At 53.7% G+C, this 24,981-nt stretch overlaps 2 protein-coding genes across 4 annotated transcripts in view; one reads left to right on the top strand and one right to left on the bottom strand.

Moving 5' to 3' along the window:
- The window catches only part of CLU (clusterin), a 184,685-nt gene that overhangs the window by 116,495 nt on the left and 43,209 nt on the right, over positions 1–24,981 (bottom strand). The window lies entirely within an intron of this gene.
- On the top strand, positions 890–19,989 carry LOC144938554 (syntaphilin-like). 3 transcript variants are annotated; one of them, XM_078866485.1, is made up of 8 exons: positions 890–1,415; positions 1,962–2,101; positions 4,656–4,902; positions 11,640–11,909; positions 13,785–14,094; positions 14,825–15,067; positions 15,183–15,332; positions 15,712–19,989. In XM_078866485.1, exons 2-8 carry the CDS (start codon positions 1,964–1,966, stop codon positions 16,871–16,873), a joined length of 2,520 nt encoding a protein of 839 aa, XP_078722611.1. In that variant the 5' UTR covers positions 890–1,415; positions 1,962–1,963; the 3' UTR covers positions 16,874–19,989. The 3 variants fall into 3 exon arrangements, with proteins under 3 accessions (XP_078722611.1, XP_078722612.1, XP_078722613.1); XM_078866486.1 differs by lacking the exon at positions 1,962–2,101 and having other exon boundaries at positions 1,187–1,415; XM_078866487.1 differs by lacking the exons at positions 1,962–2,101; positions 4,656–4,902 and having other exon boundaries at positions 1,298–1,415.

Here is a 24,981-nt window from a genome sequence, read left to right as displayed (position 1 = left end):
AATTAATCAATATCTTAATTTATGGGATCAGGTGTGGCCCTGCCGAGATTGCGTGTCTCTTTAAAGTGTGGTCGTCTGGGTCACTGTTCAGTTGTGGGGGTGGGGTGAGTGGGGTGGCTAGGGGGGGGGATTGCATAATTGTTTATTTGTGAATTTAATATTTGAAGCGTAAGTGTTTAATTGCCATTGTTTTATTGACTCGTTCTCTCACACAGGGTGGTGGTGCACAGTTGGCTCCGTGAGTTCCCAATTAAAATTCGCTGGGCTCACGACATGGGAGGCCCATATAACATTCGCGAGTTAACCGATGGCTGAATTACAATATTGTTCAAAGCATCATCATATTGATGAATTGAAACGTGATGTTCCTATTGCTATTATCATCATCATCACGCTGCTATATATGCACTGAAATATGCTTCCAATTCGTGAGTCAAGCGTCGTAGTAAGGACGGCCCCTCCTCCTCTCCACGGTCGTCGTGCCGGCCTTTGTTGCTTGCGAGAACCATCCCACTCATTCTTTGCGCGCAACCCACGAGCACGGCCCTGACACAGCACGCGGCAGTGGCAACGCCAAGTTCACTTACACATGTGGCACTCGTACAATGTGTGTCAGTGTGCCAGGGAGCCTCCGCTTACATTTACTCCCGCACGCGTTAAGACGACGCACGACGGTCATCCTTTCCGACAATCGCCCCGCCAGCTCACAATCATCCTTTGTGTCCATATCGTGTATCGTGAGTGCTGCCTGTAAGCGAGATCACAAGCCTGAATGTGTTATCGTGGGTGGGGGGGGTGAGTTGGATGTGGGTGTGGTGAGCGGGGGTGGGATTTGGGAAACATGACAGATTTGAATGTGTTTGATTATATTCGTGGATGGGGCGATGGTTGGATAGGTGAATTGGTGGTTGGATAGGTGGGTGGGGAGAAGTGTGGTTTAGTGAGTAGGTTATTGGGTGAGTGGTTGGGTGAGTGGTTGGCTTGAGTGATTGATTGGATGGGTGAGCTGGTAGTAACAGATTTTACAGGTCATAATGTATAATTGTGGCTGGGTGGATGGTTACTTGGCGTGTTGGGTGGAAGGGTGGTTTCGCTGGGTTGATGAGTGAGTGGCTGGGTGGTTAGCTGGGTGGTTGAATGGCTGGATGAGTGTCTGGCTTTGCGGTGGAGGGTAGCTGGGTGGGTGGGGGAGCGGCGGTGTCAGTGAGGGTTGGGGCGGCCGCTGGTTGGCTGTTGACGCATGATACAGCAGTAGCAGGAGCAGCAGCAGCAGGAGCAGCATTAGCAGCGGGCAGCCCTCTGTAGAGCGCGTCTCCATGCACGCAGCTGCTGCAGACAACGAGAGGCAACAAGAGCAGCAGCAGCAGCAGACAGCTTTCATTTGTACCGAAATGGGCCCCTTCACGGACATCAAGGTAAGATTTGCCTGCCACAAATAATCCCGTACGCTCTTTGATGCAGGCAGGCTGTGTCTATCTGCAGCTTTGTCTATCAGCAGCTTTGTCTATCAGCAGCTTTGTCTATCAGCAGCTTTGTCTCTCTGCAATTCTACGTCTCCGTGTCTTTACTGTCTAGGTATCTGTCTCTGTGCCTGCTCTCTCCGGGTCTCTCTACCTCTACGTCTGCCCGTGTCCTTTTTCTCTCAAGTCATTCTGTGTTGTCTGTCTGTGTGCGTGTGTGTGTATGTGTCTCCTGTCTCGTTGGCTGCTCGTGACTGTCACCGCCTCCGTCCATCTCTGACCGTGTCTCTGTGTCCTTGTCTGTTTCTCTGTCCACCGCCACGCGATCTATCCGTGCGCATCACGGAGGCCTGCGGCGGGGAATGATGGTGCAAAGCTGGGACGACGATTCGTGCGGTGCTGTAATGATGTCATGCGCGCGCGCGCGCGCGTGTGAGTTTATGTCGGTGTGACACTCAATATCGCGGTGATTTCACGATTGCCTATCGTCATCATCGTTAGCCATGATCGAACCGCTGCTGGATGAAGGCCGCCTCCCCAAGCCGTCGCCATCCATCACGATCCTGCGATCCGACGATTCAACCGGCATCTGCACGCGAGCCGATCCCATCGCTCCATCTCCGCGGAGGACGTTCTCTTGGGCACGTTCTCCCCTTTGGCTGCCAGTGCTTCGCGTCGTGTTGCTTGTAATCATAACCACAATCGAACAGGTTCAATCCACTGCTGAGTTAACCTCCACCACCACCGAGCCGTGGCCGTCGCTCACGACCTTGCGATGTAACAAAATCCACCCGGCACCTGGTCACGAGATGACGTCATAGCTCCATCTCCTATGCGAAGGCACGTCCATACATACTGTACACAAATGTTTGAAAAAAATGATGAGGCTAATGTACAGCCCTCTGCCGATCCACAGAGGGCTGTGAAAAACGAACGTGTAGAGATTAAAATTAACGTAGGTGGTAGAGCGGTGGCGCAGTGGTTAGCACACTGCACTATAAACCCTGTGAACTGAGATCGATTCCCGGCCACGGCTAACATCAGCGGCGCACGATTTCTGAACCGGTCCTTGATCCCCACGCTTCATCGACTCGCACTGACCACCGTGCGGAAGTATGGTCACACATCTCCCATGGCGTCAAAGGGCATTTATCCAGCAATTGATGAGAACAGGACTTCACATTATTATTAAAGAAACAGACAAACATGACGTTAATTATGCTTGCTTCTTTCGGAAATAATAAAATAATATAAATATAAACAATATTTATATTATTTTATTATTTCCCTTCTACGTGAGTTTACCGAAAGAACCAAGAATATGAATCCCTGCAGTCACGAAAGCTTTAAATCAAAATCTACGACGTTAATTATCAAGAATACATCATTAACATTTTAGTGCATCGGCACGTGTTGGTGATGTTATTTGCTGACAATTCTTGGACCGTTTTCGACTTATCTGACTCATCAGTAGGGTTGGTGGCTTGAAACCAACGCCGCCTGCTTACCAGGTGATATGGGCTTGCTGGTTGTAGCGGGACCCGGTGGGTCTGTACTGCGTGCATATTAACAATGACCTACATTCACATTTAAATAATTTGGTGATACTGCGTTGGCAGTGGCGCAGAGCACAACCCACAACAACACAAACTTACACATCCGTCAATGGCCCTTCCTAAATATATGAGGCGACGCTTCGGGCAATGTGCCTTGTTCATGAGACACATTATTGAGATACATTACCTCAATATAAACACTCGTAAAGAATTGTCAGGGTCATCATAGCTAGCAGGAACAGGAGGACATCCATCAGCATGCCAATAAAGATAAACTCAGGGAATTATCATAATTTATATAATCATATTTAATAATCGTCAACCCATCATCATCAGCAGCAGTCGTGTGAGGGCCACTGAAATATTCCTGGAGGCTCGTTGCAAAATACCAGGATGAAAACCCGAGTGAGGATTCCTCGGATCTGATGCTCGAGTCAATTGGCTCCACCTGTGTGAGCTCGTGTGTGTCCGTGTGTGTCTGTGTGAGCGCGTGTGTGTCTGTGTGTGAGCGCGTGTCTGTCTGTGTGTGAGTGTGTGTGAGCTCGTGTGTGTCCGTGTGTGTCTGTGTGAGCGCGTGTGTGTCTGTGTGTGTCCGTGTGGATGGGGAGCGGTAGTGTAGCGGTTAGCGCGCTGCGCTATGAACCTGGCGACCCGGTTCGATTCCCGCTCACGGCTAACACCAGTGACGATTATCTGAACCGGTCCTGGGCCTCCCCTAGGTCGACTCAGCCTTAAATGCGTATCTGGTGCGGTGTGTAAACATCGCCACTGGGGAGACAAAGGCGGTCGTGCGTGGTGCTGGCCACCCACCCCCTCGTTCGTGTACCGTTCCGGCCTTCATAGGTGCTCGCTAACAGCACTTGCCCATACAGTCTGTTAAGGCTATACGGGGGATCTTTGTCTTTGTCCGTGTGTGTATTTTTGTGTGAGTGTATGGGTGTATGTGTGCGAAAAAGTCTCTAAGGTGCAGGTTAGAGGACAGGGCAGATAGAGAGCGAGTGATGGCTGTTCAGCAGTCTTATGGCCTGATGGTAGAAGCTATTTCGGAATCTCTTGGTCCGAGATCCGATGTTCCTGTACCATCTACCAGACGGTAGCAGAGTGAACAGTCCGTGGCTTTAATTGAATGGGGGCATCACGAATACAGCAACTAAGGCGTCATGATCGGCAGCAAGATCATCATATCATATCGTGCTCATCGACGGCAGAGACTAAATTATCGTAATCGGCTGAGTACATTATCATCACTTATGGAATGCATGTCGGTAACTCACCACGGGCCTCGTTAGTGAGGCGATGAGCCTCTGATAGGGATGGGAGATTGCGCGGAGTGGGAGGGATGAGTGATGGTGTCAGGGCTGGGTGGCAGTGGGGGTTGAGGGGGAGACGGGGGGCGCTGCGCTGGGTCGTGTTCACATGGGAGGGAGAGGGGACCCAGTGCTCACGCGTTGCCACCGCCCCAGCCACTCGCTTCAGGTTGGAGGCGGTCTATTCTTGCGACCGATATCAGCCAGAGAGAACGACAGAGACGCACAGACACGATCCCTCTGGAAGCCTTTGATCCGTGACGCCTACACCACTAGCCCCCCCCTCTACTCTCCTTTGCCCCCCTCCCCCGCCCCCCACCAACTACGCCCAGGGCCAGAAGTCCCAGTCGCGATCTTGTGCTGGGTCATCGCGGAGCCGCATTCCTCGCCTGGTTTCCCGGCACAGCCCCGATGGTCCTGATGAGGGAGGGGGCACGACCACAGCCTCCTCCACCCCGGCCACACCGACCACCCCGGCCACACCGTCCACACCGGCCACACCGGCCCAGGTCCCGGGTCTCCCCGGGCCACCGGAGCGCTCGCGGCGCCGAGAGCAACGCAGCGGCTCCTCCCAGTCCGGTGAGCGCCGGTGGCTTCAGCGGTGGCGTGGATATCGAGTGTGCAGGCTGTGCAACTGCGCCGAGTTCCACGGACTGGAGGGGGTGGGGTGGGGGGGTGCTGGGCTACAAAGAGGATGAATCCCCCCCCCCTCTCCTCCCTCCCTTCCGTGGGCTCCGATGACGAATTGGATAGGGGACCACCTTTCATTCCGAGCACCGAGGGCTCATGCCAACCACACCCCTACGCAGGAGGCGTGTAAACACATTTGCACGGATCGCCCGTGCAGACGGACCGGGTGCCGATCGGGAGCATCGATTAAGAGGCGCCGGAGAGCAGCGGCAAGCCCGTCGCCTCCACCGAGACGGTGCCAGACCACGGCACGAGCATGACGACAGCAGAGGCTGCCAGGCGCTTCAGCTGGGACTGTGCTGCGCAATGCTCCGCGAGCAGCCTCGCTCCCGCACACGCTCACGTGACCGTCGCCTGCCCTCCACGTGGGTGGCGCTTCGACGCAGGGCGCCGCCTGCGAAATGGTTCCGCGACTGTGATGATTGTTGTTTTGTCTGAAGCTGACGGGAACGAATGCTGGTCCCGGTTCAACGTTGGTACCGCCACCTCTAGGGGGAGAACAGGGGGGGAGAACGGGGAAGAGAACGGGGGTGGGGAGAACAGAGGGGGGGCGGAGAACAAAGAGGGGGGGGGAGAACAGAGAGGGGGGGCGGAGAGAACAGAGGTGGGGGGGGGGGAGAACAAAGAGGGGGGGGGAGAACAGAGAGGGGGGGAGAACAGAGGGGGGGGCGGAGAGAACAGAGAGGGGGGGGGGAGAACAAAGACGGGGGGAGAACAAAGAGGGGGGGGGAGAACAAAGAGGGGGGGGAGAACAAAGAGGGGGGGGGAGAACAAAGAGGGGGGGGAGAACAGAGAGGGGGGGAGAACAGAGGGGGGGGGCGGAGAGAACAGAGAGGGGGGGGGAGAACAAAGAGGGGGGGAGAACAAAGAGGGGTGGGGGGGAGAACAAAGAGGGGGGGCGAGAACAAAGAGGGGGGGGGAGAACAAAGAGGGGGGGGGGGAGAACAAAGAGGGGGGGGGAGAACAAAGAGTGGGGGGGAGAACAAAGAGGGGGGGGGGAGAACAAAGAGGGGGGGGGGGAGAACAAAGAGGGGGGGGGGGGAGAACAAAGAGGGGGGGGGGGAGAACAAAGAGGGGGGGGAGAACAAAGAGGGGGGGGGAGAACAAAGAGGGGGGGGAGAACAAAGAGGGGGGGGGAGAACAGAGGGGGGAGAAGTGATGCAGGCGAGTCGAGAATCGAACCCGGGCGCTTCTTGCCGAATGTTCCCAACTGCGCCAATGTGTCGCCCTTCGAGAAGGGGTGTGAGAGAGAGCCCCTCGCTGAGCTGGGTGGAGCCGTTTGTTGTGAGAAGCCGCAGTGACTCACCGAGTCAGAGGGGGAATTGGTTCCACGCGAGGCGGAGGCAGCAGGATACGCGAGGAGGAGGAGGATCCTGTGTTGTGCTCAGCGCGAGCTCTCCAGGGAGTGGCGCTCAGGGCATCCGAGTTCGTTAACTTTCCACTCGGCCTGAAGCTCCCGTGACAATTTACGTTCAGGTTAAAGGCGCGGCACCTGCAATTGCTCGCTCGCGTCACTGCTGGCGGAAGGGCTTCCAACGGAAGGGAGCTCTGGAGAGCCCCATCTAGAGGGTGTTTTTGGCCTGCTCTTCCACACAGGTTAGACGTCTTGGAAGTGGTGGGATGACGCACAATTCGCCTCGTTCTAGTCCACCAGCAGCGGCAAACGCGACCATGCCGATCGACTAATTGTGGTGGATCGATTTATACTGCTGAGTGGACAGAGGCGGTGGTGCGGGGTGATTCAATAAACTTGTCTCATTGTTTCAGCTGCCGCCCTGAGAGATCTGATCGAGCCGACTACCTCTGGATGGCAATTCGAGTTTGCTCACCATTATACCTGGATAACTGACATTTTTTACGTGACATTTTTATATCTGTAGAAAAGCCTCCCTGAGTCCCGAGACTATTTTTAAGGAAGGTCCCGCTACATTAGAATGGCATTTTTACATTTAAATTATTTTCAAGCCCCGCGGAGTAAGGTGCAGTCTCCCACTCCTATCCACTATCTCTCCAGTCTCTCCGCTCGTGTGCTATGAAGGCTATTGCCCGAAACGTCGCCTATAATATATATTATTGATGGACGTGTTGAGTTCGTTATTTGTGCACCACTGCAAACGCAGCAGCATGTTTTTATTTATTTATTGGGACGTCTGGTCTATTCCATGGGTGAACTTATTGCAAGCACTGAATGTATATTTGTTAAAATTGCAGGATGATTTCTCACACGGTAGCAGTCTTCCTGCTGATCGTGGTGTCATGGGGCGGGGAGCAAGCAAGCGACACTGGACAGGCGACCCGAGTTCCATCCCAGGCCACCTCTAATATCAGTAGCGGATGCCATGTGAACAGGGTCCCAGCCTTCAGCAAGCAACCCGCATGAGGATTGAAGTGCCGTAGGGGTTACTTGACCATACTTCACCACGCTGGTCAGTGCGTGTTGGCGTGGAGCGTAGACGCGGAAGCATAGAAGTACAAACATATTTTACTCCGCTACCCTCTGCTGCCCACAACGTAGCCCTTGACAGCACGTGTGCGGTGGTCGTCCATTCCAAGCGCTGTTGTCCAGGCTGAACCCCGCTTAGCTTCCGAGATGTGATGATCTGCTCATGGGTCAGAAAGGAACTGAATGAATAGAAATGCTAATATTAACCCGTCCCTGCGAGGCAGCTGCCAGGCAGTGTTTGGGGAGACGCTGAATCCATATAATTAATATTTCATCGTCGTTAAATATTAAAGGCTCTCGAAATCAGTGCTGTTTGAAAGTTAATATCCACGCCTGCTGTAATCCATTATTAACCACGGCAACCAATTCCTGATTATTTTGAATTATGATTCATATTTAACCAAGCAGTGCGAAAGTGGGGTTGCTGCCGTTTGATCTCAAGTGTGTGGGAAGGCAAGACATAATAAGTCAAGGCATGCAGAGGTCCGGCAGGGCACGTGGCAGACGCGTGCTGTAGATGTGAGTATTCTAAAAAAAATTATTGCGCTGGATTGGACACGTGCACATGGTGGAGGGGAACAGAGTAAGCAGTTATGCATGTTGTGGGTTTACTCTCCAACACACAACCGGTGTGCTGAACTCGTAACTTAACTAATTGTGACGTTTTGTTAACGTGACAAACCTTGCCAATTGGCTGGCTGTGTCCGGTGGTGGCGAGTTTGATGACACATTTATATTTACGCGATCTAACCCCCACCCCCCCCCCCCCCCCCCAAAATAAAAAAAACAACCCTCGATTATATGGTAAGCAACTTTGAGGTTGAGAAGAGAACGTCGCATGCGGGTGTTGTAGATCTGATTGGGTAGAAACGGATGCGCTGTGAGGGGCACGTGGGTGCAGATTTGGGGTTGAGGGCTGGTGACCGAGACCCGACATTGGAGCGGTGTTTTAACATCTGAACACAACTCTTTTGTTGCCAGAAAAAATGGGGAAGCCTCGTCTTATATTTTGACACTGGCAAAGGAGGTCCCATGGTGTAGCTGCTCACCCCAAGCTCTCGTTATCCTGATAGTGACATTGTCTTTGTCCTGTTCGCCTTTTGGCGTCCTCTGGTCTAACACTGTTTGAGACTAGGCTCTAAAGAAAGCTGTCTCTGGTGTGGACCAATCAGTTTCAAAGACAATGCATAAATTGTCAGAGCTTGTTTTTTGTTTGCATGTTCACCATAGGTATCTGTGGTTAATACAGACATGATTCCATGTTTTGTTGCCAGAAAAAAGGGGAAAATCGATTCTTATATTTTGAAACTGGCAAATGAGGTCCCATGATGATTGGAGCGGTTTCCACGATTGCGGCGACCATGGGGAGTAGAAGACCTCGGGGCAGATGGTGGGAGACGGTCAGGGCAGGTCTTGGAGGTTGCCGCGTGCCTCTTGTGCAGCAGCCAGTGCCGGATTATCTCAGTAGCACAAGTAGCCACATATGTAGTAGCTACGGGCCCCGCACTCTCAAGGGCCCCGCGCTAAATACTTTCAAGCTATGCATTCCGGTTCAGTGATTTTGCACTTGCTTTATTACTATAGTACTATACCGCCTTCAACTTTTATGAACGACTGGGTGATTAAGGTTAGCGATTTGTCGTATTATCTGACTGTATAGAAAATGAAACAATACAATAACTTTACTATCCAAGTAAAACACGTGTTTTAATATTTACGGGGTTTTTATTTTATTTAGGGCCCCTTTATACCATATGCTACAGGCCCCGCACGAGGTTCATCCGGCACTGGCAGCAGCTGCGACAATGTGTCGAGAGTAGAAGCGCTGACAATGAAGTCTGGGGTGGTTGCATCAACGGCTTTAGCCTTGACGGCGCGTGCATCTTGACGATGTTTAATTGTGCTCATTGTCAGCCCGGGTGGCCCGCTCTCACCAGACAGAGCCTTGGACTCGCAGTTGGGACATGTCCGGCTTCAAATCCCGGTCTGGGTCACACTCGGTTAAACATCCCAACATGGGGTCATTAAAATGAGTTGACCTTTAAACAAACAAAACTAATTTATATATTGTAAACTCAAAGTAATCCTTCGCGATCCGTTGGATTTTCACGATTATGGGTCACTATTTCAAAACATGAATCGATCACTTACACCAACAACAGCAAAAAACATTCGAATGTATGACGCCTCTTCTGGCTCGAGGAAGCGGGCGAAACAATTGCATGCGACATGCGAATCAATCGATCGTCACAGACAATCGCTTCAACGCGGTCTTAACTTCAGCACCATGGACAGTGCCATCGCTCCACGCGGTCCACACGGGGTCACACGCCTAACAAATGCAGGCGCTATAAACCCGGCTGGACATCTGAGTTCGATTCCCGGCCACGGCTAACATCAGTGGTGAGTGATATCTGAACCGCCCCTGGCGCACCCCAACAACAACAACAACCGCCATTGGCCACTAAGTGACGTCACCACGGTGCTTGTGCCAGGCTAGGTGCACTTTGAGGTCACATGCAGTGGCTCGCTGGCAGGATGTCATTGGAAAGAACCAGGTGCCATGGGTTGACTGCGGTGCCAGGCTATGTGTAGGAGGGAGGTCACGGGACAGACCCAGGTGCCAAGGTTTGACTGACTGAAATGACTAACAGATGCACCGTCTGTGCTCCCTACTCTGCCAACTTGCTACGTTTTAATCGCCCGGCACCCTGCACGTTGTTGTGAGCGTCGCTCCTCTGCCCTCCGCTGTTGTTGGAGGGCGACTGCCTCCAACTGCCCTGTAGCGTCATTCACCCCCTTCGTGATCCATACTGTCCAGCGTTGGTGAAGTATGTTCAAAGGACTCCTACTGCCGTAGACACGTGCGTGAGGAGTAGGCTTTCATCCAGCAGTGGATTGGCAATTCACTCGGTAAGCGGCCGATGTCGTCATGCCACCGAAGCGACGCTGAGGTTGAGCCTGGGTGAGCGATTACCGTGCACATCAGATTGCTTTCGGTTGTGTGGCTACGTGGTGGGCAGCAGCGGGCAGTGGAGAAACACATTTATTGTTGCATTGCACTTCTATGTTCCTGGCCTTCGCTTACCCGCACTTTTCAGCTTGGTGAAGTATGGTCAAATATCCCGGCACAACCCGTACGGCGTGGAGAGTCCCTCCTCCAGCAGTGGACTGGCAACGGGGCTGTACATACAATAGGGCTGCACATACAATAGGGCTGCACATCTAATAGGACTGTACATATAATAGGGCTGCACATCTAATAGGACTATACATCCAATAGGGCTGCACATCTAATATGACTACACAACTCATAGGGCTGTAATCCAATAGGGCTGCAAATCAACGCAGTGTGCAGAGGTAAACCCAACACCAACTGACAAATAAGAGCCCCCGGGAGAGCACAGAACAGTCGCCTTAAACGCGAAGCCACACAAGACAGTTTACAGCAACGATTTTACTCAACTAATTAATTTAAAATCAAATTAAAACTACGTCTCAACTTATAACCCAGACCTGTGATTTATTGTGTATTGATTGTTATTAAAATCGTGAGAGACGGTGACGGCGTGTGTAGACAGTGGATGGTAATTATTACAAAACAAGTGTGTTAAGGTCACGTGTAAGTACACCTCTTCGCTTCTAAGACGTCTTGGACCGTGTGCATGAATAGGCCAAAGTTCCCTCTGTGCTAGCGCGCTGGATCAATGTACCTGCTGCTAAATCACCTGCGTAAATAGAAAACGGTTCCGATTGCGATGGTTGTTGTCGGTAACACGAGCGAATGAACGTCGCCGCGCGCCTTCGCCCTTTGTTTACGAAACACGTGCGCCAATGAAGCCAGCAATCCAGACCGGATTTTCCAGCCACCCCAGTTGTGCGCCAGCGCGCGCGCGCGTGTGTGTGTGTGGTTTCCTTTTGGCCGAGCAGCGTAGCTCATCCTGTTTGTGTTCATCACATGCCCGCCCGCCCGTGCGTGGTGTCGCCTTTTGTTTTCCCGGAGTGTTACTGGAAAACTCCCGATCGCCCCGGCTAGAATCGGCCGCCGACACAGCGACCGCGATGAGACGTCGCGACGGCCACAGTGATCGCCGCGGCTCGTTCGCGACACGACGCGACATCGTCGTCATCGGCAGCAGCAGCAGCAGCATGAGCAGCGTGCGTGCCCGACCGATGCGCGCAGGTGGTGGCGGCGGCGGCGGCGATGGTGATGAGGATGACGAGGGCGATGACACCGACTGCAGCAGTAGCCACATTTGGTCACCCGCGCAGTCCAATTCCAGCAGCCTCCTGACGCTGCATGGAGACCGGAGTGGTGGTGGTGCAGCAGCAGCAGCAGTGGAATCGTCAGCCCAGCAGAAGCGACCCCGAGACATGTCCGGGCAGATCGCGAGTGGAGGAGTACGGAGATTCGGCTCTGCGAGAGACCCCGTGTCACGACCACAGCCCACAGGTCGGTGAATCATGCAGCGTGGTTCACTCATTCGGTATATGAACAGGTTTCAGCATTCGACTTTATATCCTATTCCTCTCACATTGATTGACTCGCCGCCCCATCATCCTCTACGCGGCCGCTAAAGCGAGCACTACCTTGCGGGGAAGTCAACAATGGTTGGCCTATGGATGGACTCGCCTCCCGCCATGCGAATGTGGAATTTCCACAACTGGCTGTGCAGGACTGTAGACGAATGGCTCATTTGAGAAATAACTCTCATTGACCTACTGGCCTACAATGGACTTTATAAAGAATGTAACGCTCTCCCCGTGTAAGATATGGGAGCCATCGATTTCACAATATTCAATCCAGCTGTTGAGAAGTGGGTCATGAGAAATTGAAGGGACATCTATAAGTCGATCACCGTGTGTTGTATTATTACGGGTGACTGGTGGATGGATTTTACCGAATTCTGTTGGATTGGGGTGGAGGAGGATGGTGAGGGAGAGGTGGGGGGGGGGGGGGGCGGTGAAGGGGAGGGGTGTGGGGGGGAAATGGGGGGTTAGATTTAAGTGAACTCCTATGGTGCAATATATTTATTTTTTTGAATCTTGGAGTGATGCTAAAATGTTATTTATGTCCCACTTGTGTTGCTATTGGCCTAATGGTGTCATGAGATGAAGCAGTTCACATTCACAGTTCTCGCGGTAAGCAGTGTGTCACCGTGTGCCGGAGAACGGCTCTGCTAGACCATATCACGGAACCGTGTCTGAGGTCGCTTGCGTCTAACACCCCAGCACAGGTGATGGTTCGCCATTCTCACACGCACTGCTAAGTCAAACCGAATTGTATTATCCTCCGAGTAAGAATGGAGCAAAATTAAACGGAAAACGAAATGCATCACGATGCCTTGTGTGTCGTTGACATTAGAGATGGGACTGGTACCAGGTTCTTGTACGGGTGGCTGTGACCCGGATTTGAACCCCAGGATATCGGCTTTTCCCAGCCGGCTGGGCACTCCGAAAGGGCCATTGTGAGACCCCCCCCCCCCCCCCGAGGTACTGGAGAACCCCCCCTGTGAGACACGATGAGCCGCACATTTCCCCTCCATCCCCCCCCCCCGCTGCCGTCTCCTGCTCGAGCTGTCGAATTGATGCCCAATTAAGTGGCGCAGTCCCCGTCCCGTGGGTGCAGTGGACGCCAAATAGAGGAGGAGGAGGAGGAGGACGGTGAGCAGGGGCAGCAGGAGCTGGGCGTGGGCCCACGCCCGTGTCACTGTCTTACCATGCCCCTGTGTGTTGTCCTTGGGTCTCAATGTCCACGTGTCCTTGTGTCTCAGTGTCCACGTGTCCTTTGAGACACACGGAGACACATGTCCACGTGTCCTTGTGTCTCCGTGTGTCTCAATGTCCACGTGTCCTTGTGTCTCCATGTGTCTCAATGTCCACGTATCCTTGTGTCTCCATGTGTCTCAATGTCCACGTATCCTTGCGTCTCCGTGTGTCTCAATGTCCACGTGTCCTTGTGTCTCCATGTGTCTCAATGTCCACGTGTCCTTGTGTGTCTCAATGTCCACGTGTCCTTGTGTCTCCGTGTGTCTCAATGTCCACGTGTCCTTGTGTGTCTCAACGTCCACGTGTCCTTGTGTCTCCATGTGTCTCAATGTCCACGTGTCCTTGTGTCCCCCTATGTCTCAATATCCACGTGTCCTTGCGTCTCTATGTATCTCAATGTCCACGTGTCCATGTGTCTCCGTGTCACTCTACCCAATCCTATTCTCCTGTGTCCCCCCTACCCCCGTGTGTTCCTGTGTCTCCATATTTCGTTTGTTCCATCCATTTGTGCCCTCGCTTTCCTTCTTCCCACGACTGTGTCCATGTCTCTGCGTCTCAGGCTGCGAGGCGGACATCAGCTCGTCGGGCAGCACCAACAGCGCGTCGTGCATGTCCCTGTCGGAGCACGGGGCTCGAGGGGGTCGCATCGCAGGGGCCCAGTCACTGAGAACCCCGTCCCCTTGTCAGGGTCTCGCGGAGACCCCTGCGCTAACCCGGCCCAGCCCTGGCCGTGTTCCCCCTCCTCTTCCTTCTCCTCCTGGCCTCATCGCGAGTCCAGTCGCTGGCTCCGCGAGCGCCCGGCCCAGCGCGCTGCCTCTGCTCCTCCCCGTGCACTGCGCGGTGCCTCGCAGCCTCGCGCTCGGCCCACGGTGAGGACGGGGAGAGGGACTCTGGGAGGGAGAGGGACCCCGGGGGGAGAGGGACCCCGGGGGGAGAGGGAACCGATGTGTGGGGGGTGGAGGATGGTGTCGTGGTCCAGGTTGAGTTTGGGCGCCTGACATGTGCTCCATGATAAATTAAGCACTTGATCATCTACATTTATGGAGTCTTCTTCTTTCGTATGACCGATGTAGATGCAGAGCAACGACTACAACTTCACATTCAGGTGGCCAAGCCAGATAACCGAGTCAGGAGCAGCGGCGTGTGCCGCTGTGATGTCTCCTTGTAGTTTGTGCACTGAGACGGCCAGAGAGAGAGAGAGAGTCAGACGGATGGGCAGACGCAGACTCTGTTTCGAGGTCTCTGGCCCGAAGATCAGGACCCAGTAACCGGCAAATGTTCGGGATCCACCCTCGACTCCGAGTCCGTTTTGCAACGGACTGAAAGCAGTGTTGTTATGGTCACACGCAGAGCTCGTTGGGCGTGATAAGTGCGGCGCGTTCGTGATGGATTGAATTGAATGGAAACAAATTAACACAAGAGGCAGAAAGAGCGAGACAGGGAGATGGCAAGAGATGTAGATACTGAAAGCGACACGATGACGAATGCATGCAGACAGCAAACGCCACCCACACCGTGCCACCCACCCTCACCGCGCCCCCCACACTCACCGTGCCCCCCACACTCACCGTGCCCCCCATCCCCCGGTCACCCCCGCAGTTCTCCAGCCAAGCCCCTGCCCAGCCCCACCACGGGCTCCCCCCGGGACGGTCCCATACCCCTGCTGAGCCTGCTGACGGACACAACGGGGGGGTCTGCGGACCCCGAAACGGGGGGCCTGGTTTCACCCCCTGGGCCCCCTACAAGGGGCTCTGGTCTCTTGGCGCTGTCTCCGGCGAGCAGCAGCAGCAGCAGCAGCTCCAGCCTGAACCGCGTGGGCGACACGTCCAGCCCGCCGGCCAGGTGCGTGGGTTAGGGGTGGGGAACTCGACCAATCATCATGATGGAGTCGGTAAAATAGGTACCGTTTTGTGGGTGGCGTACCCCCCGTGCGTGACCCCCTGCTGTGTGCGTGCAGGAGGTGGCGGTACCCCTCGTCCTCCGAGGGCCACGGGGCCCGCTCCACCATCCCGGAGCAGCACCTCGCCCCGCTGCAGCAGCAGCGTGACGTCACCATCCGCCACCTGCGGGCCCGGCTCCGCGACAGCGAGGGCCTCCTGGGGCACAGGTGGGGTACATCTGGGGCACGGGATATTCAACTGATTAAAAAATGCTCTGTAGTATGATGAGAGAGTCGTGAGTTGCGGGACATGGGGGCGTGCATCATTGCGGATCGATGCTTTGCTTCACGTGGGAGGAAACGGAATTCCCAGATAAATCTCTGCACACATTACACAGGGGGATGGTAACACCCTGCGCTTCGGGTGGTGCTGCTTCTGATGTTCCCGCTTCTATTGTTGGTTGTGCTGCTGCTGCTACTGCCGTTGCTGCTGCTGCTTGCACTGTTTTGCTGCCGCTACTGTGCCTGCTGTTTATTCTGCTGCGGGTGCTTCTGCCGCTGCTTGAGCCATCATCTCCTCCTATCACCACACGCCCACCTGCCACAGGGAGCGGGAGGTGCAGGAGCTGAAGTCCCAGCTGGAGCGCATGCGCGAGGACTGGGTGGAGGAGGAGTGCCACCGCGTGGAGGCGCAGCTGGCACTCAAGGAGGCGCGCCGCGAGATCCGGCAGCTGCGGGAGGCGGTGGACGTCATGGAGGTGAGCCTGCACGAGAAGGACCAGGGCCTCCAGAAGTACTTCGCCGACATCGGCCTCCAGAACCGCAAGCTGGAGGCGCTGCTGCACAGCATGGAGGTGGCGCAGGGCGGCGCCCGCCAGGACGGGGCCGACGGCGGCGATGGCGACGCGGCGCACAGCCCGGTCTCACGCGGCGACGACCTGGGCTTCGCCGACGAATCGCTCACCGCCGAGACGACCGAGTCGCTCGGCCGGGCGGGAGCGGCGGGGGTGGGAGGAGACGGCGGAGACGGAGGAGGAATACGGGGGGCGGCGGCGGCGGTGGATATCGCGGCTCCGCGGACCGCCGTGGCCGCAGCTGCCGGTGTCTTGCGGCGGGGATTGGCGCGCGGCTCTCGCGGGCTGGAGGTGTCGCTGCTGGAGGAGAAGATCGGCCGGAGCGATCAGCAGCAGCAGGAGGAGGAGGAGGAGAACGTGGGGTTGGGCGTCCTCTCCATCCGGAGCCGTTGCCGCCCGTACAGGAAGTCGCCCACGTCGGCCGAGCTCGGCGTCCAGGCCGACATCGTCATCTGCGACACGGGGCCTCCCAGCTCCTCCTCCTCCTCGTCTTCCGCCGCCACCACCGCCGGCGTCTCCTCTACGAGCGACGGCAAACTGGTCGACCTCTCGCAGTCAGACCCGACCACCATCCTCCTGGTGTCGCCGTCGTCGGGCGCGGGCCGGCGCCGCTGCCGCTGTGTGCCGCCCCGGAGACGTCTCCTGCTCGGCACCGACGCGGCCGCCGCCGGCGGCGTCGGCGTCGTCGTCACGCCGAACAACGACGTCGTCGGCGTTCATTTCTGGAGCCGCTACGCCGTGCTGGACTGGGCGGCCGTGGCGGTGCCGCTCGTGCCCACGGTGGCCTGGCTCGTGAGCCGGCACCGCGCCGGCGAGCTGGCCCGCCAGGAGCCGCTCTACAACATCGCGACGGTGCTGCGCGGCTGCTGCCTGCTGGCGCTCTCCCGGCTGAGGGTGGCACCGCAGCAGCTCTAGGCTGGCGGAGTCGGCGGTGTGGCCGCTTGTGGAGGAGGTTCCATGGTGCGAGACCACCCCCGTCTTCCCCCCCCCCCGCCGGCCCCCACTTGCCCACGCCGGTCGCCCCGGTTAATACCGCGGTGTTAATACTGCGGTGTTACTACTGCGGTGTTACTACTGCGGTGTTAATACTGCGGTGTTAATACTGCGGTGTTACTACTGCGGTGTTACTACTGCGGTGTTTATACTGCGGTGTTACTACTGCGGTGTTACTACTGCGGTGTTACTACTGCGGTGTTACTACTGCGGTGTAACTACTGCGGTGTTACTACTGCGGTGTTACTACTGCGGTGTTACTACTGCGGTGTTACTACTGCGGTGTTACTACTGCGGTATTTAATATTGCGGTATTTAATATTGCGGTATTTAATATTGCGGTATTAACCACGAAATACCACGACGCGCCGTCCGCTTTGCAGCGGAAGTTAAAGATCCCGTGACGTCACGGTCCATATTTGCCAACTTAAAAAAAGACAAAAACGAACAAATTACTTGATTGGAATCGCCAATGTAACAAACTTAGCCCCCTACTGGCAGACAGGGCCCACGTGCAGGCCGGAGCTGCCTCCAGCTCGTGCCGCACAGGGACAGCTCTCGGCAGGGGGGGTCCCCGAGGTTAATGTCTGACGATTTGCCCCACGTCCGGGGAGCTTCTTTGGAACTGGGAGCGAAACGTCGGACACCGACAGCTTTCCGTGGTCGAACCCAAAAGAAGATACTTTAACTCCTCCCCCCACCCTCCTCCTATCCCCCTGCACCGCACCGTCCCCATCGCCACAACTAACTATCCGTAGAGACAGAGGGGACGTTTCTCTCGTGGTGTTCCAGGGCATCTCCAGAATCGCAGAATGGTGACGAAGTGGAGCTGTGGTGGTGGTGGTGGCACAGCGGTGAGTGCACTGCACTGTGAACCTGGCCTCCTTCCCCACTTTGACACCTGGCCATGACTAAACTTGTCAAACTAAATAACGTAAATCGTGTCTGTCACATGGCGGTCAAGGGCCCCCTCAGCTACAACGCTTCTATTTAAGATGTCCCAGATTTAGGCGAACTTGGGAACGTGGCGTGATTACAGTCGCCCACCCCCCCCTCCCTTGAAGCCAGTTTTCTAGCTCCGCTCCCAACGAGGTGTATCTTGGTGGCGTCCCCGAGTGAGGTGGCCTGCGAGATCCCTGCGTGTCCCCCGGTGTGCGACCGTCTTTGTCTTTGTTGTGGGTTGCAGCCTGAAGTTTGCGGCCTGAAAATGTACGACCGCCCTTGTAATAAGTAGCAGGCATAGTGCGTTTGTCTTGTGGGCTTGACGAACAAAAAAAGTGTTCGAGGGTGTATGAAATAATCCGTGTCTATTAAAATTGTAAGCCCCCCCCCCCCCCCCTGTTAATCCACTGCTGGATATAACGGCCTTACCGTGTCGGTCACGGGGCTTGGTAGTGAAGTCTGCTCGTTTGCGCTGTTGGCTTGAGGTCCACATTACCGATATCCCCAAGCACACATCCTCTCCCTCCTCTTCACCATCTCAGCCTCCTCATGTCTCCTATCGAGTGTTCATCTATACCAGGGCTGGAGCACGGTGTCCCGAATGACGGCCCACACACGTGAGATGACACAACTTTGGCCGTGTTCTCAGCTACTTGGAAGGCGACAGGAGGTGATCCGAGTGCGCGAAAACATTAAGAAACACGGCTGTTTGCCGGGTCAAAATTACCCCCCTCCAGTACCCGATGAGTGCGACCAAGACGCCTGCGATAACCGATGCGTATCGTTTACGTTGGTCAGCTGCCCTGGATTTTTCTCGCCGGCAGTTGATGTCGTGGGAAATCTGTAACTCTTGCCAAGACGTAAAAAGTCCAGGTGTTTGCCAATTGCGCAATTATGTTAATCGCACAGGACGGGAGACAAATGAGTTCAGGTGCGAGTCCTCCCCTCTTCTGGTATCGAGAGCTGTTCCTCTTCCCGTGATGTGTCGCGGTTAGGTTTGCACCTCCTCGGAGGAGGAGGCAACTATAATTGGCGGGGCCTCGTTTTGCCGTATAAGATGAAGTCGTGGGTCGTATCTGGCCTACGGGGCCATGCGTTCCCCACCCATGATCTATACCTTGGCCAGCCCATCCTCTCCTCTCCCCCTCTGCCTTGCAAACTCCCGTACCACCATCCAAAATAATTCGTAAAAGAACAAAAATCCATCCTCTGGTCCAAGCCTCATCGGTGTGCATGCCTACCCCACCCCCTTTATTCGTACGGCTGTCTTGAGATGCGGTCGTGTCAAGACGCTGTGTAAATTGTAACCTGTAAGTGTGAGACCTCGTCTGTGTCGGTGTGAATATTTACGGTTGCTTGCTAACAAAATTTGATGAGCCGAATGTGTCGTGTGGCTGGCGCGAGACCATTATGAAACCCGAGTCTCCGTGCATGTGGAGGGTGATCAAAACTGTGCGGAAGGAGGGGGTATCAGCAACGTGGTCGTTCAGAATGGATGTATTCATTGAAGAGAAAGGTTGTGGATTGGTTGGACACGTGTGTGCAGGATGGGTAATGGCCGGTTATAGAAACGGACGTTCGATTGGCACCTGGAGGTCTGTGCCTAAGGGAAGAGGACATGGCCCAGTGGTGGTGGTCGTGGTGATGATGATGAGACTGTTAAGAGTGGCCCTTGAATGATGCGTCAACTGCGCAACAAAGGGGGAAGACCTGAAGCCCAGACGGAGGCAACGACGGTTCGAGTGGCCCTTCTAAGGACGTGTCGACTCGAGGAGAGGAGACTGCAACGAGGAGGACACCGAAACTGCAGAAGATGACCTCGACGAGAGTAGACTCTAAGAGTGGACCTTGAAGGTCCGGGTGTCTGCCGTGCAATAGCCGTGGGGACTGGCACAATGAAGGAAGCGATGGCGGGAGGGGTGGTGGCACAAGACGGTATTGCTTGCTACGACTTCTCGGTCTTGATTTAAACTGCATGCCTGAACTCGCCAGGACTGCAACTGCGATGTAAGACGATGCACTAAGGTATTTGATACATTTACTGCATGGTTAATGGTTGGGAGGGGGGCGCTCTACGTAATCATTTGGGTAGGGGGGAGGTTTGGGGACCTTAATAACCACATGGGCCCCCCTGCTCATGCCCGGTTTTGTCTTTCTCCCAATTATACAATTATATTCCGATTGTAGACAGATGTGTCCGCTGTATCATGATTGCTGTATCATGAAGCATTGCGTCAACCGGTGTTGGAGAACGGCCTTGGAAGAGGACATCGCAGATCTACTTCTGAGGTCCCTTCAAATTGCCTGTTCTGTTCTTGCGTGTGATGGCAATACGTTCTCGAGCTAGATGCCAATGTCGAGGTCGGTCTGATAGCCACGGCGAGAGGGCTTCAGGGGGAGAGTTCGTGTCGTTTTGCTGTTCCTCCTCCGTTAAAGAAGCACACATTGGAGTGGCTTACTGTGGTCCATAGTGCAACAGTCGTTTGCTGTGGTGCCCCATAGTACTATTATGGGCGAGAGTACAACAATGCTTTACTATGGTCCATAGTAAACCACTGTCGTCTGTGCTTCTCCAAAGGAGGAATTTCCCGTTATCCACACGAGGTGGTTCTTCACCCTCTCGCACGCCGTGCTGTCGAGGCGTTCCTTGCTGGTAGTCAAGACTAATATTTTATATTCATTCATCCAAGCTGGAATTTTGCCAAATGTAAGTGACAAATCTAATTTAATTTGTTTTTGTGTGTATGTGCGTGTGTGTGCTTGGTCAATGGTGAGCAGGTTGAGACCATTAACAAAGGAAACCAGCTAAAAACCACAAACTCGATATGCGAGTCTACAGGACTCTCTGTGAGTCTTTGAGTCACGGGCGGTTGAAATCTGAATTTGAAGCCAGCTTCTCAGCAGGGCCGGCCCAATGTCTCTGACAGGGCCATTCTGAACCCGCCCCGAGCCACTGGGCCACCTCTGATCGTGACCCGTGGACGACCTCAGGCACGGAGGGTCACCCAGGCTGTGACATCCTCGTTCACATCGCCGCCCTTACCTGGATTACAAACGGAACGCACCTTGGTGTTGGGAATCTTTGTTAATTATCATGAATGCGTTCAAGTTACATTCGTGTCACGGAATGTGTTTACAAAAAGGCACAGCCTTTAAAAAAATATATATTTGGTGTATTTTTGAATATTTATTTAATTTATCTGAGTTGTGACCAGAATTTGTCGTCTGGGTCTTAATTTGTGACCCCGTGGGGTCAAGTGAAGTGGAATGGAGCTGGGTCTCCCGAGACCGTCATTAGCCATCAACCATAATCATATCATCCACCACCATCTCACACAATTGGAAAATATCAGCATCATCGCATCATTACCAACTATCATCACATTTCAAGCTTCACCTGTCCACCAATCATAAATACCGATCACAACTAACAATCACTGCTAATTAAATACCAATCGCCACAAATCATTAAATATCAGCATCATTACCAAATACGGTATAAGCATCATCAGTGGCATAATCACATTACCAAATGTCAGCATAATCATCAACATTGGCATCACCAACTATCATTGGCATAGAATCACCCACTTCATTCTGATGAACACATCACGAAATGTCATCATCACCAGCACCACCATCATCTTTGTGGGTCAATAAAACAAGTAGACCCCACCGCTTTGCGGAAAGTTGACCAACTTTGCGGTCGTACTGTGGATATACTGACCCCCGTCCATGGGAACGTGGAATTGCCACCACGGGCTCAGAGCCAGCTGCCTCGTTTGACGGTATGGGGGCTGGCTATAGGTGTTCTCAAGCTGTGTCGTGCCGTGGCATTTTGTCTGTGTTCAGTGGCATCTGGTCTTGACTGTGTGGGCCCTTGCGATATAACCCTGAGCTCATGATGCCTGCCAGTCGCTCTTTTATTTGCTCGCGCCTCGCTGATTTACTTTGTAACGATAGCAACAAAAACGGACGATACAATACGCAGCACATTGTGGCATACCAGACTGGTACCCGACTGGCTGGGCACGGATTTGCTGCTGCTGTTGTACGTGTACGTATGTTGAACTTCTTTCGCGCACCGCACGTTAGGTGAAATACGCGAAAACGATTGAACACGCGAGCACCTGTAGGAAATGTGATGTTCGCACAAAAAAAATGGTGACGGACATAACAACTCCTTCGAACACACGGGGGGCGATGCTTCGCCGTTGCTTCACGAGTGCGCGAATGCACGCGAGGTTTAAGGGCGCAAGTCCGCGTGTGAACGAACATCCATGGCAAGCGACTGCTGTTGACAGCGTGCGGCGCTGCACCTGCGGGCGGTTAAGTGGTCCGGTCGGATATGCGACGTGCCCCTTTAACAGAAAGCGTACACGGTTAACTCTCGATTATTTACCCAGGTTTGCGGATCTAAGCGTACCTCGCGGGCAGAAAACAAATGAACGAGCGGAATATCCTCACGCTGCTCCCCCAACCCTCCCCACCCACCCAACGACCCATCGACGGCCATGGAGTATTTGCCCACGTGGACTGGAAACACGTGGGCAGGTAAAAAATTAACCCGTAAAAACAAAGTTTTTCACTATAAATCCTTTATATGCGTGGCGGCTAGAGTCCTCTCGTCCTCTGGCTTGAGATGGCTGCCACCTATGGGTCAGATGATTGCCTGCCACCATTAAGCAATTGGTAATTAAATATAATTTATTTTTTCCTAAAAAGTGTAAAATTTTGGAGAAAAAAATTCACGAAAATAAATTGTCACGCACAACGAGTCTGTGTGCAAAATGTCAGCTCGATTGGATCACGGGAAGTGGGTTAAAAACGACCGAAAGATTTGTACGGTCGTAAGCGCGCAAGCAAGCAAGCAAGTGAACTTAATATAAAGGATTTGAAAAACTAAAACAATCTCCCGATTTACGTTTAAGAAACACGACGGTGGGACTCACGTCTTTGTCTCTCGAGACCCCACCGGGTCCAACAACATTCAACTGGAACTATAGGTGGCGGATCTTATTACGCAAATATGTTTTTGTAGGATTATTTTACACACGTGGTGTTATTATTGCACGTGTGTCTTGTTTTAAACTGCCCAACCCACAAGCCTCCACCCCCCCCACCCTCTTTCTCACCTGACCCCAGATAATCGAGAGTTGACTCGTTTATTTTGCCCGTGTCTTCATTAGTTTGTGACCGGAAAATAAAAAGGCAACAAAATGTAAAAGCAATGGATGTGGACCGATTTAAAAAAAATAATCAAACCCCGATCTGAACGCGCAACGATCAAGAATAAAAATCATGTACGGCCTTCTGTGATGCTTCTCGAGACGCCTTTGTGCCGGAGGTATTCCGGAAATCTGTCAACCCCTTATCAGCGCCCTACCTTCTTCCAGACCAATTCAGACCTTATTGGCCACCCCGTGCCCCTTATACATCTCAACGTTCATCCTACAAAGGCCCATCACAAGGCAGAAACACAAACAAATGGGCGAAACAAATTGGTGCCCGCATTGAATCGGCAGTACGCCCGTACGGACCGGGTGAACCGTATGGGTTGGCAGGTATGCATTCATCTTCCTGGTTTTCTCGGTAAAGTCACGTAGAAGGGAAGTAATAAAATAATAAAAATAAAACATAATACAATAATTCTCACGACGTTTCGTGACGGTATAGTGCTAACTTAAACTAAAACCTTTTATTTGACCAGGTAAGGCCCACTGAGCGATGTAGCTCTTTTTAAGAAGCGACCTGCCCATCAATGGTAGCCCAGCGAAGTGGCTCTTCGTCATCACGGGGAAATCTATTGCAGCCAAATACTCGAAACTCGTGATGTGGAATTGAAACGTGGAGGGAAACCCCGGAGGAAACCTGGAGAAAAATCCACGCGACCACGTGGAGAAAGACACGCAAACGCCAAATACACAGCAGCAGGCGTCATGGTCGGAATAGAACCCACGACCGCCTGCATACCGAGCAGGGTACTTAACATCTCCTAGCCACTGTGATGATGATGAGAGAGACACGCAAACTCCAAATATATAGCAGGTTTCAGGGTCTGGATCGAACCCACGACCTCATGCATACCAGGCGAGGTAGTTAACATCTCGCCACCTTGGCGGTTTGGTTGTGGGCAGTGATGGTAACTCATACCCAGAGCCGGCCCTAGACCTTTGGGGGCCCTAAGCAAAATTTGGTTGGAGGCCCCTTTGATGTATGATTTTTTTCACCCACTAGCTAGCAGTGACTCTAGGGGGCCCTCTGCTGGCAACGGGGCCCTTTGCAATTGCAAGGGTCGCTTAGTGGCTGGGCCGGCTCTGCTCATACCGTGTCAACCCATACGGTTTACCCCGTATTCTAGTACAGGGAAATTTACTTTTCAGGTCCATACGGCGTACAGCAGTTTCAATATGGGCAACATTATTTAGTCTGTTCGTGTTTCTCCCTTGTCATGGGACTTTGTAGGATGAACGCTGAGACCAATCAGGTCTGAACTGGTCTGTAATAAGGTAGGGCACTGAGAAGGGGTTGACAGGTATGGTAACTGATGGTGACGATGGTTTATTATTATTGTAAGGGCGGCCGGGTTGGGGTTGAATTCCACGCGCGAGATGATCACGTGAGCGTCGACCACGAGGCGCGTGACGGGCACGTGCCCACCGCATCCCACGTCAGATCTGGTGGGGAGGGGGGGGATCATCCAGACGAAGGCTGACCGAAACCTGTGCAAAGCAAACACGATTCTGAGCGGAATTGCTATCGGTGCTGATGCACGGGGGAGACCGGCAAACTCAATTCACGTCATTCTCCGTGCGTACAAACAAGAGAGCGTATACAATCGATCTATCGGGGTTAAAAGCACGTCTCGCGCTCACGATCCGTCGCATTTTCCGCAGTTTTAATCGACGCGTCTCGATTCGCATGGAACGCCGCAAAGCCGCGAATTCACGAGACCGCCCGCTAGAGGCCGCTGCGGCAAGTCACGTCTCTCCACTGCGAGGCGAATGCCTCTCACGCCCGGAGACGCGGGACGCGGGGAGCGATTTGATTTGACCACACTTCAACCACGCTGGTTGGTGAACCTTGGA

This window comes from Lampetra fluviatilis, chromosome 22 (genome assembly GCF_964198595.1).
Source record: "Lampetra fluviatilis chromosome 22, kcLamFluv1.1, whole genome shotgun sequence".
Lineage (NCBI taxonomy): Eukaryota > Metazoa > Chordata > Hyperoartia > Petromyzontiformes > Petromyzontidae > Lampetra > Lampetra fluviatilis.
The sequence above is the reverse complement of the archived record's forward strand: the minus strand, read 5'-3'. Positions and strand labels throughout refer to the sequence as shown.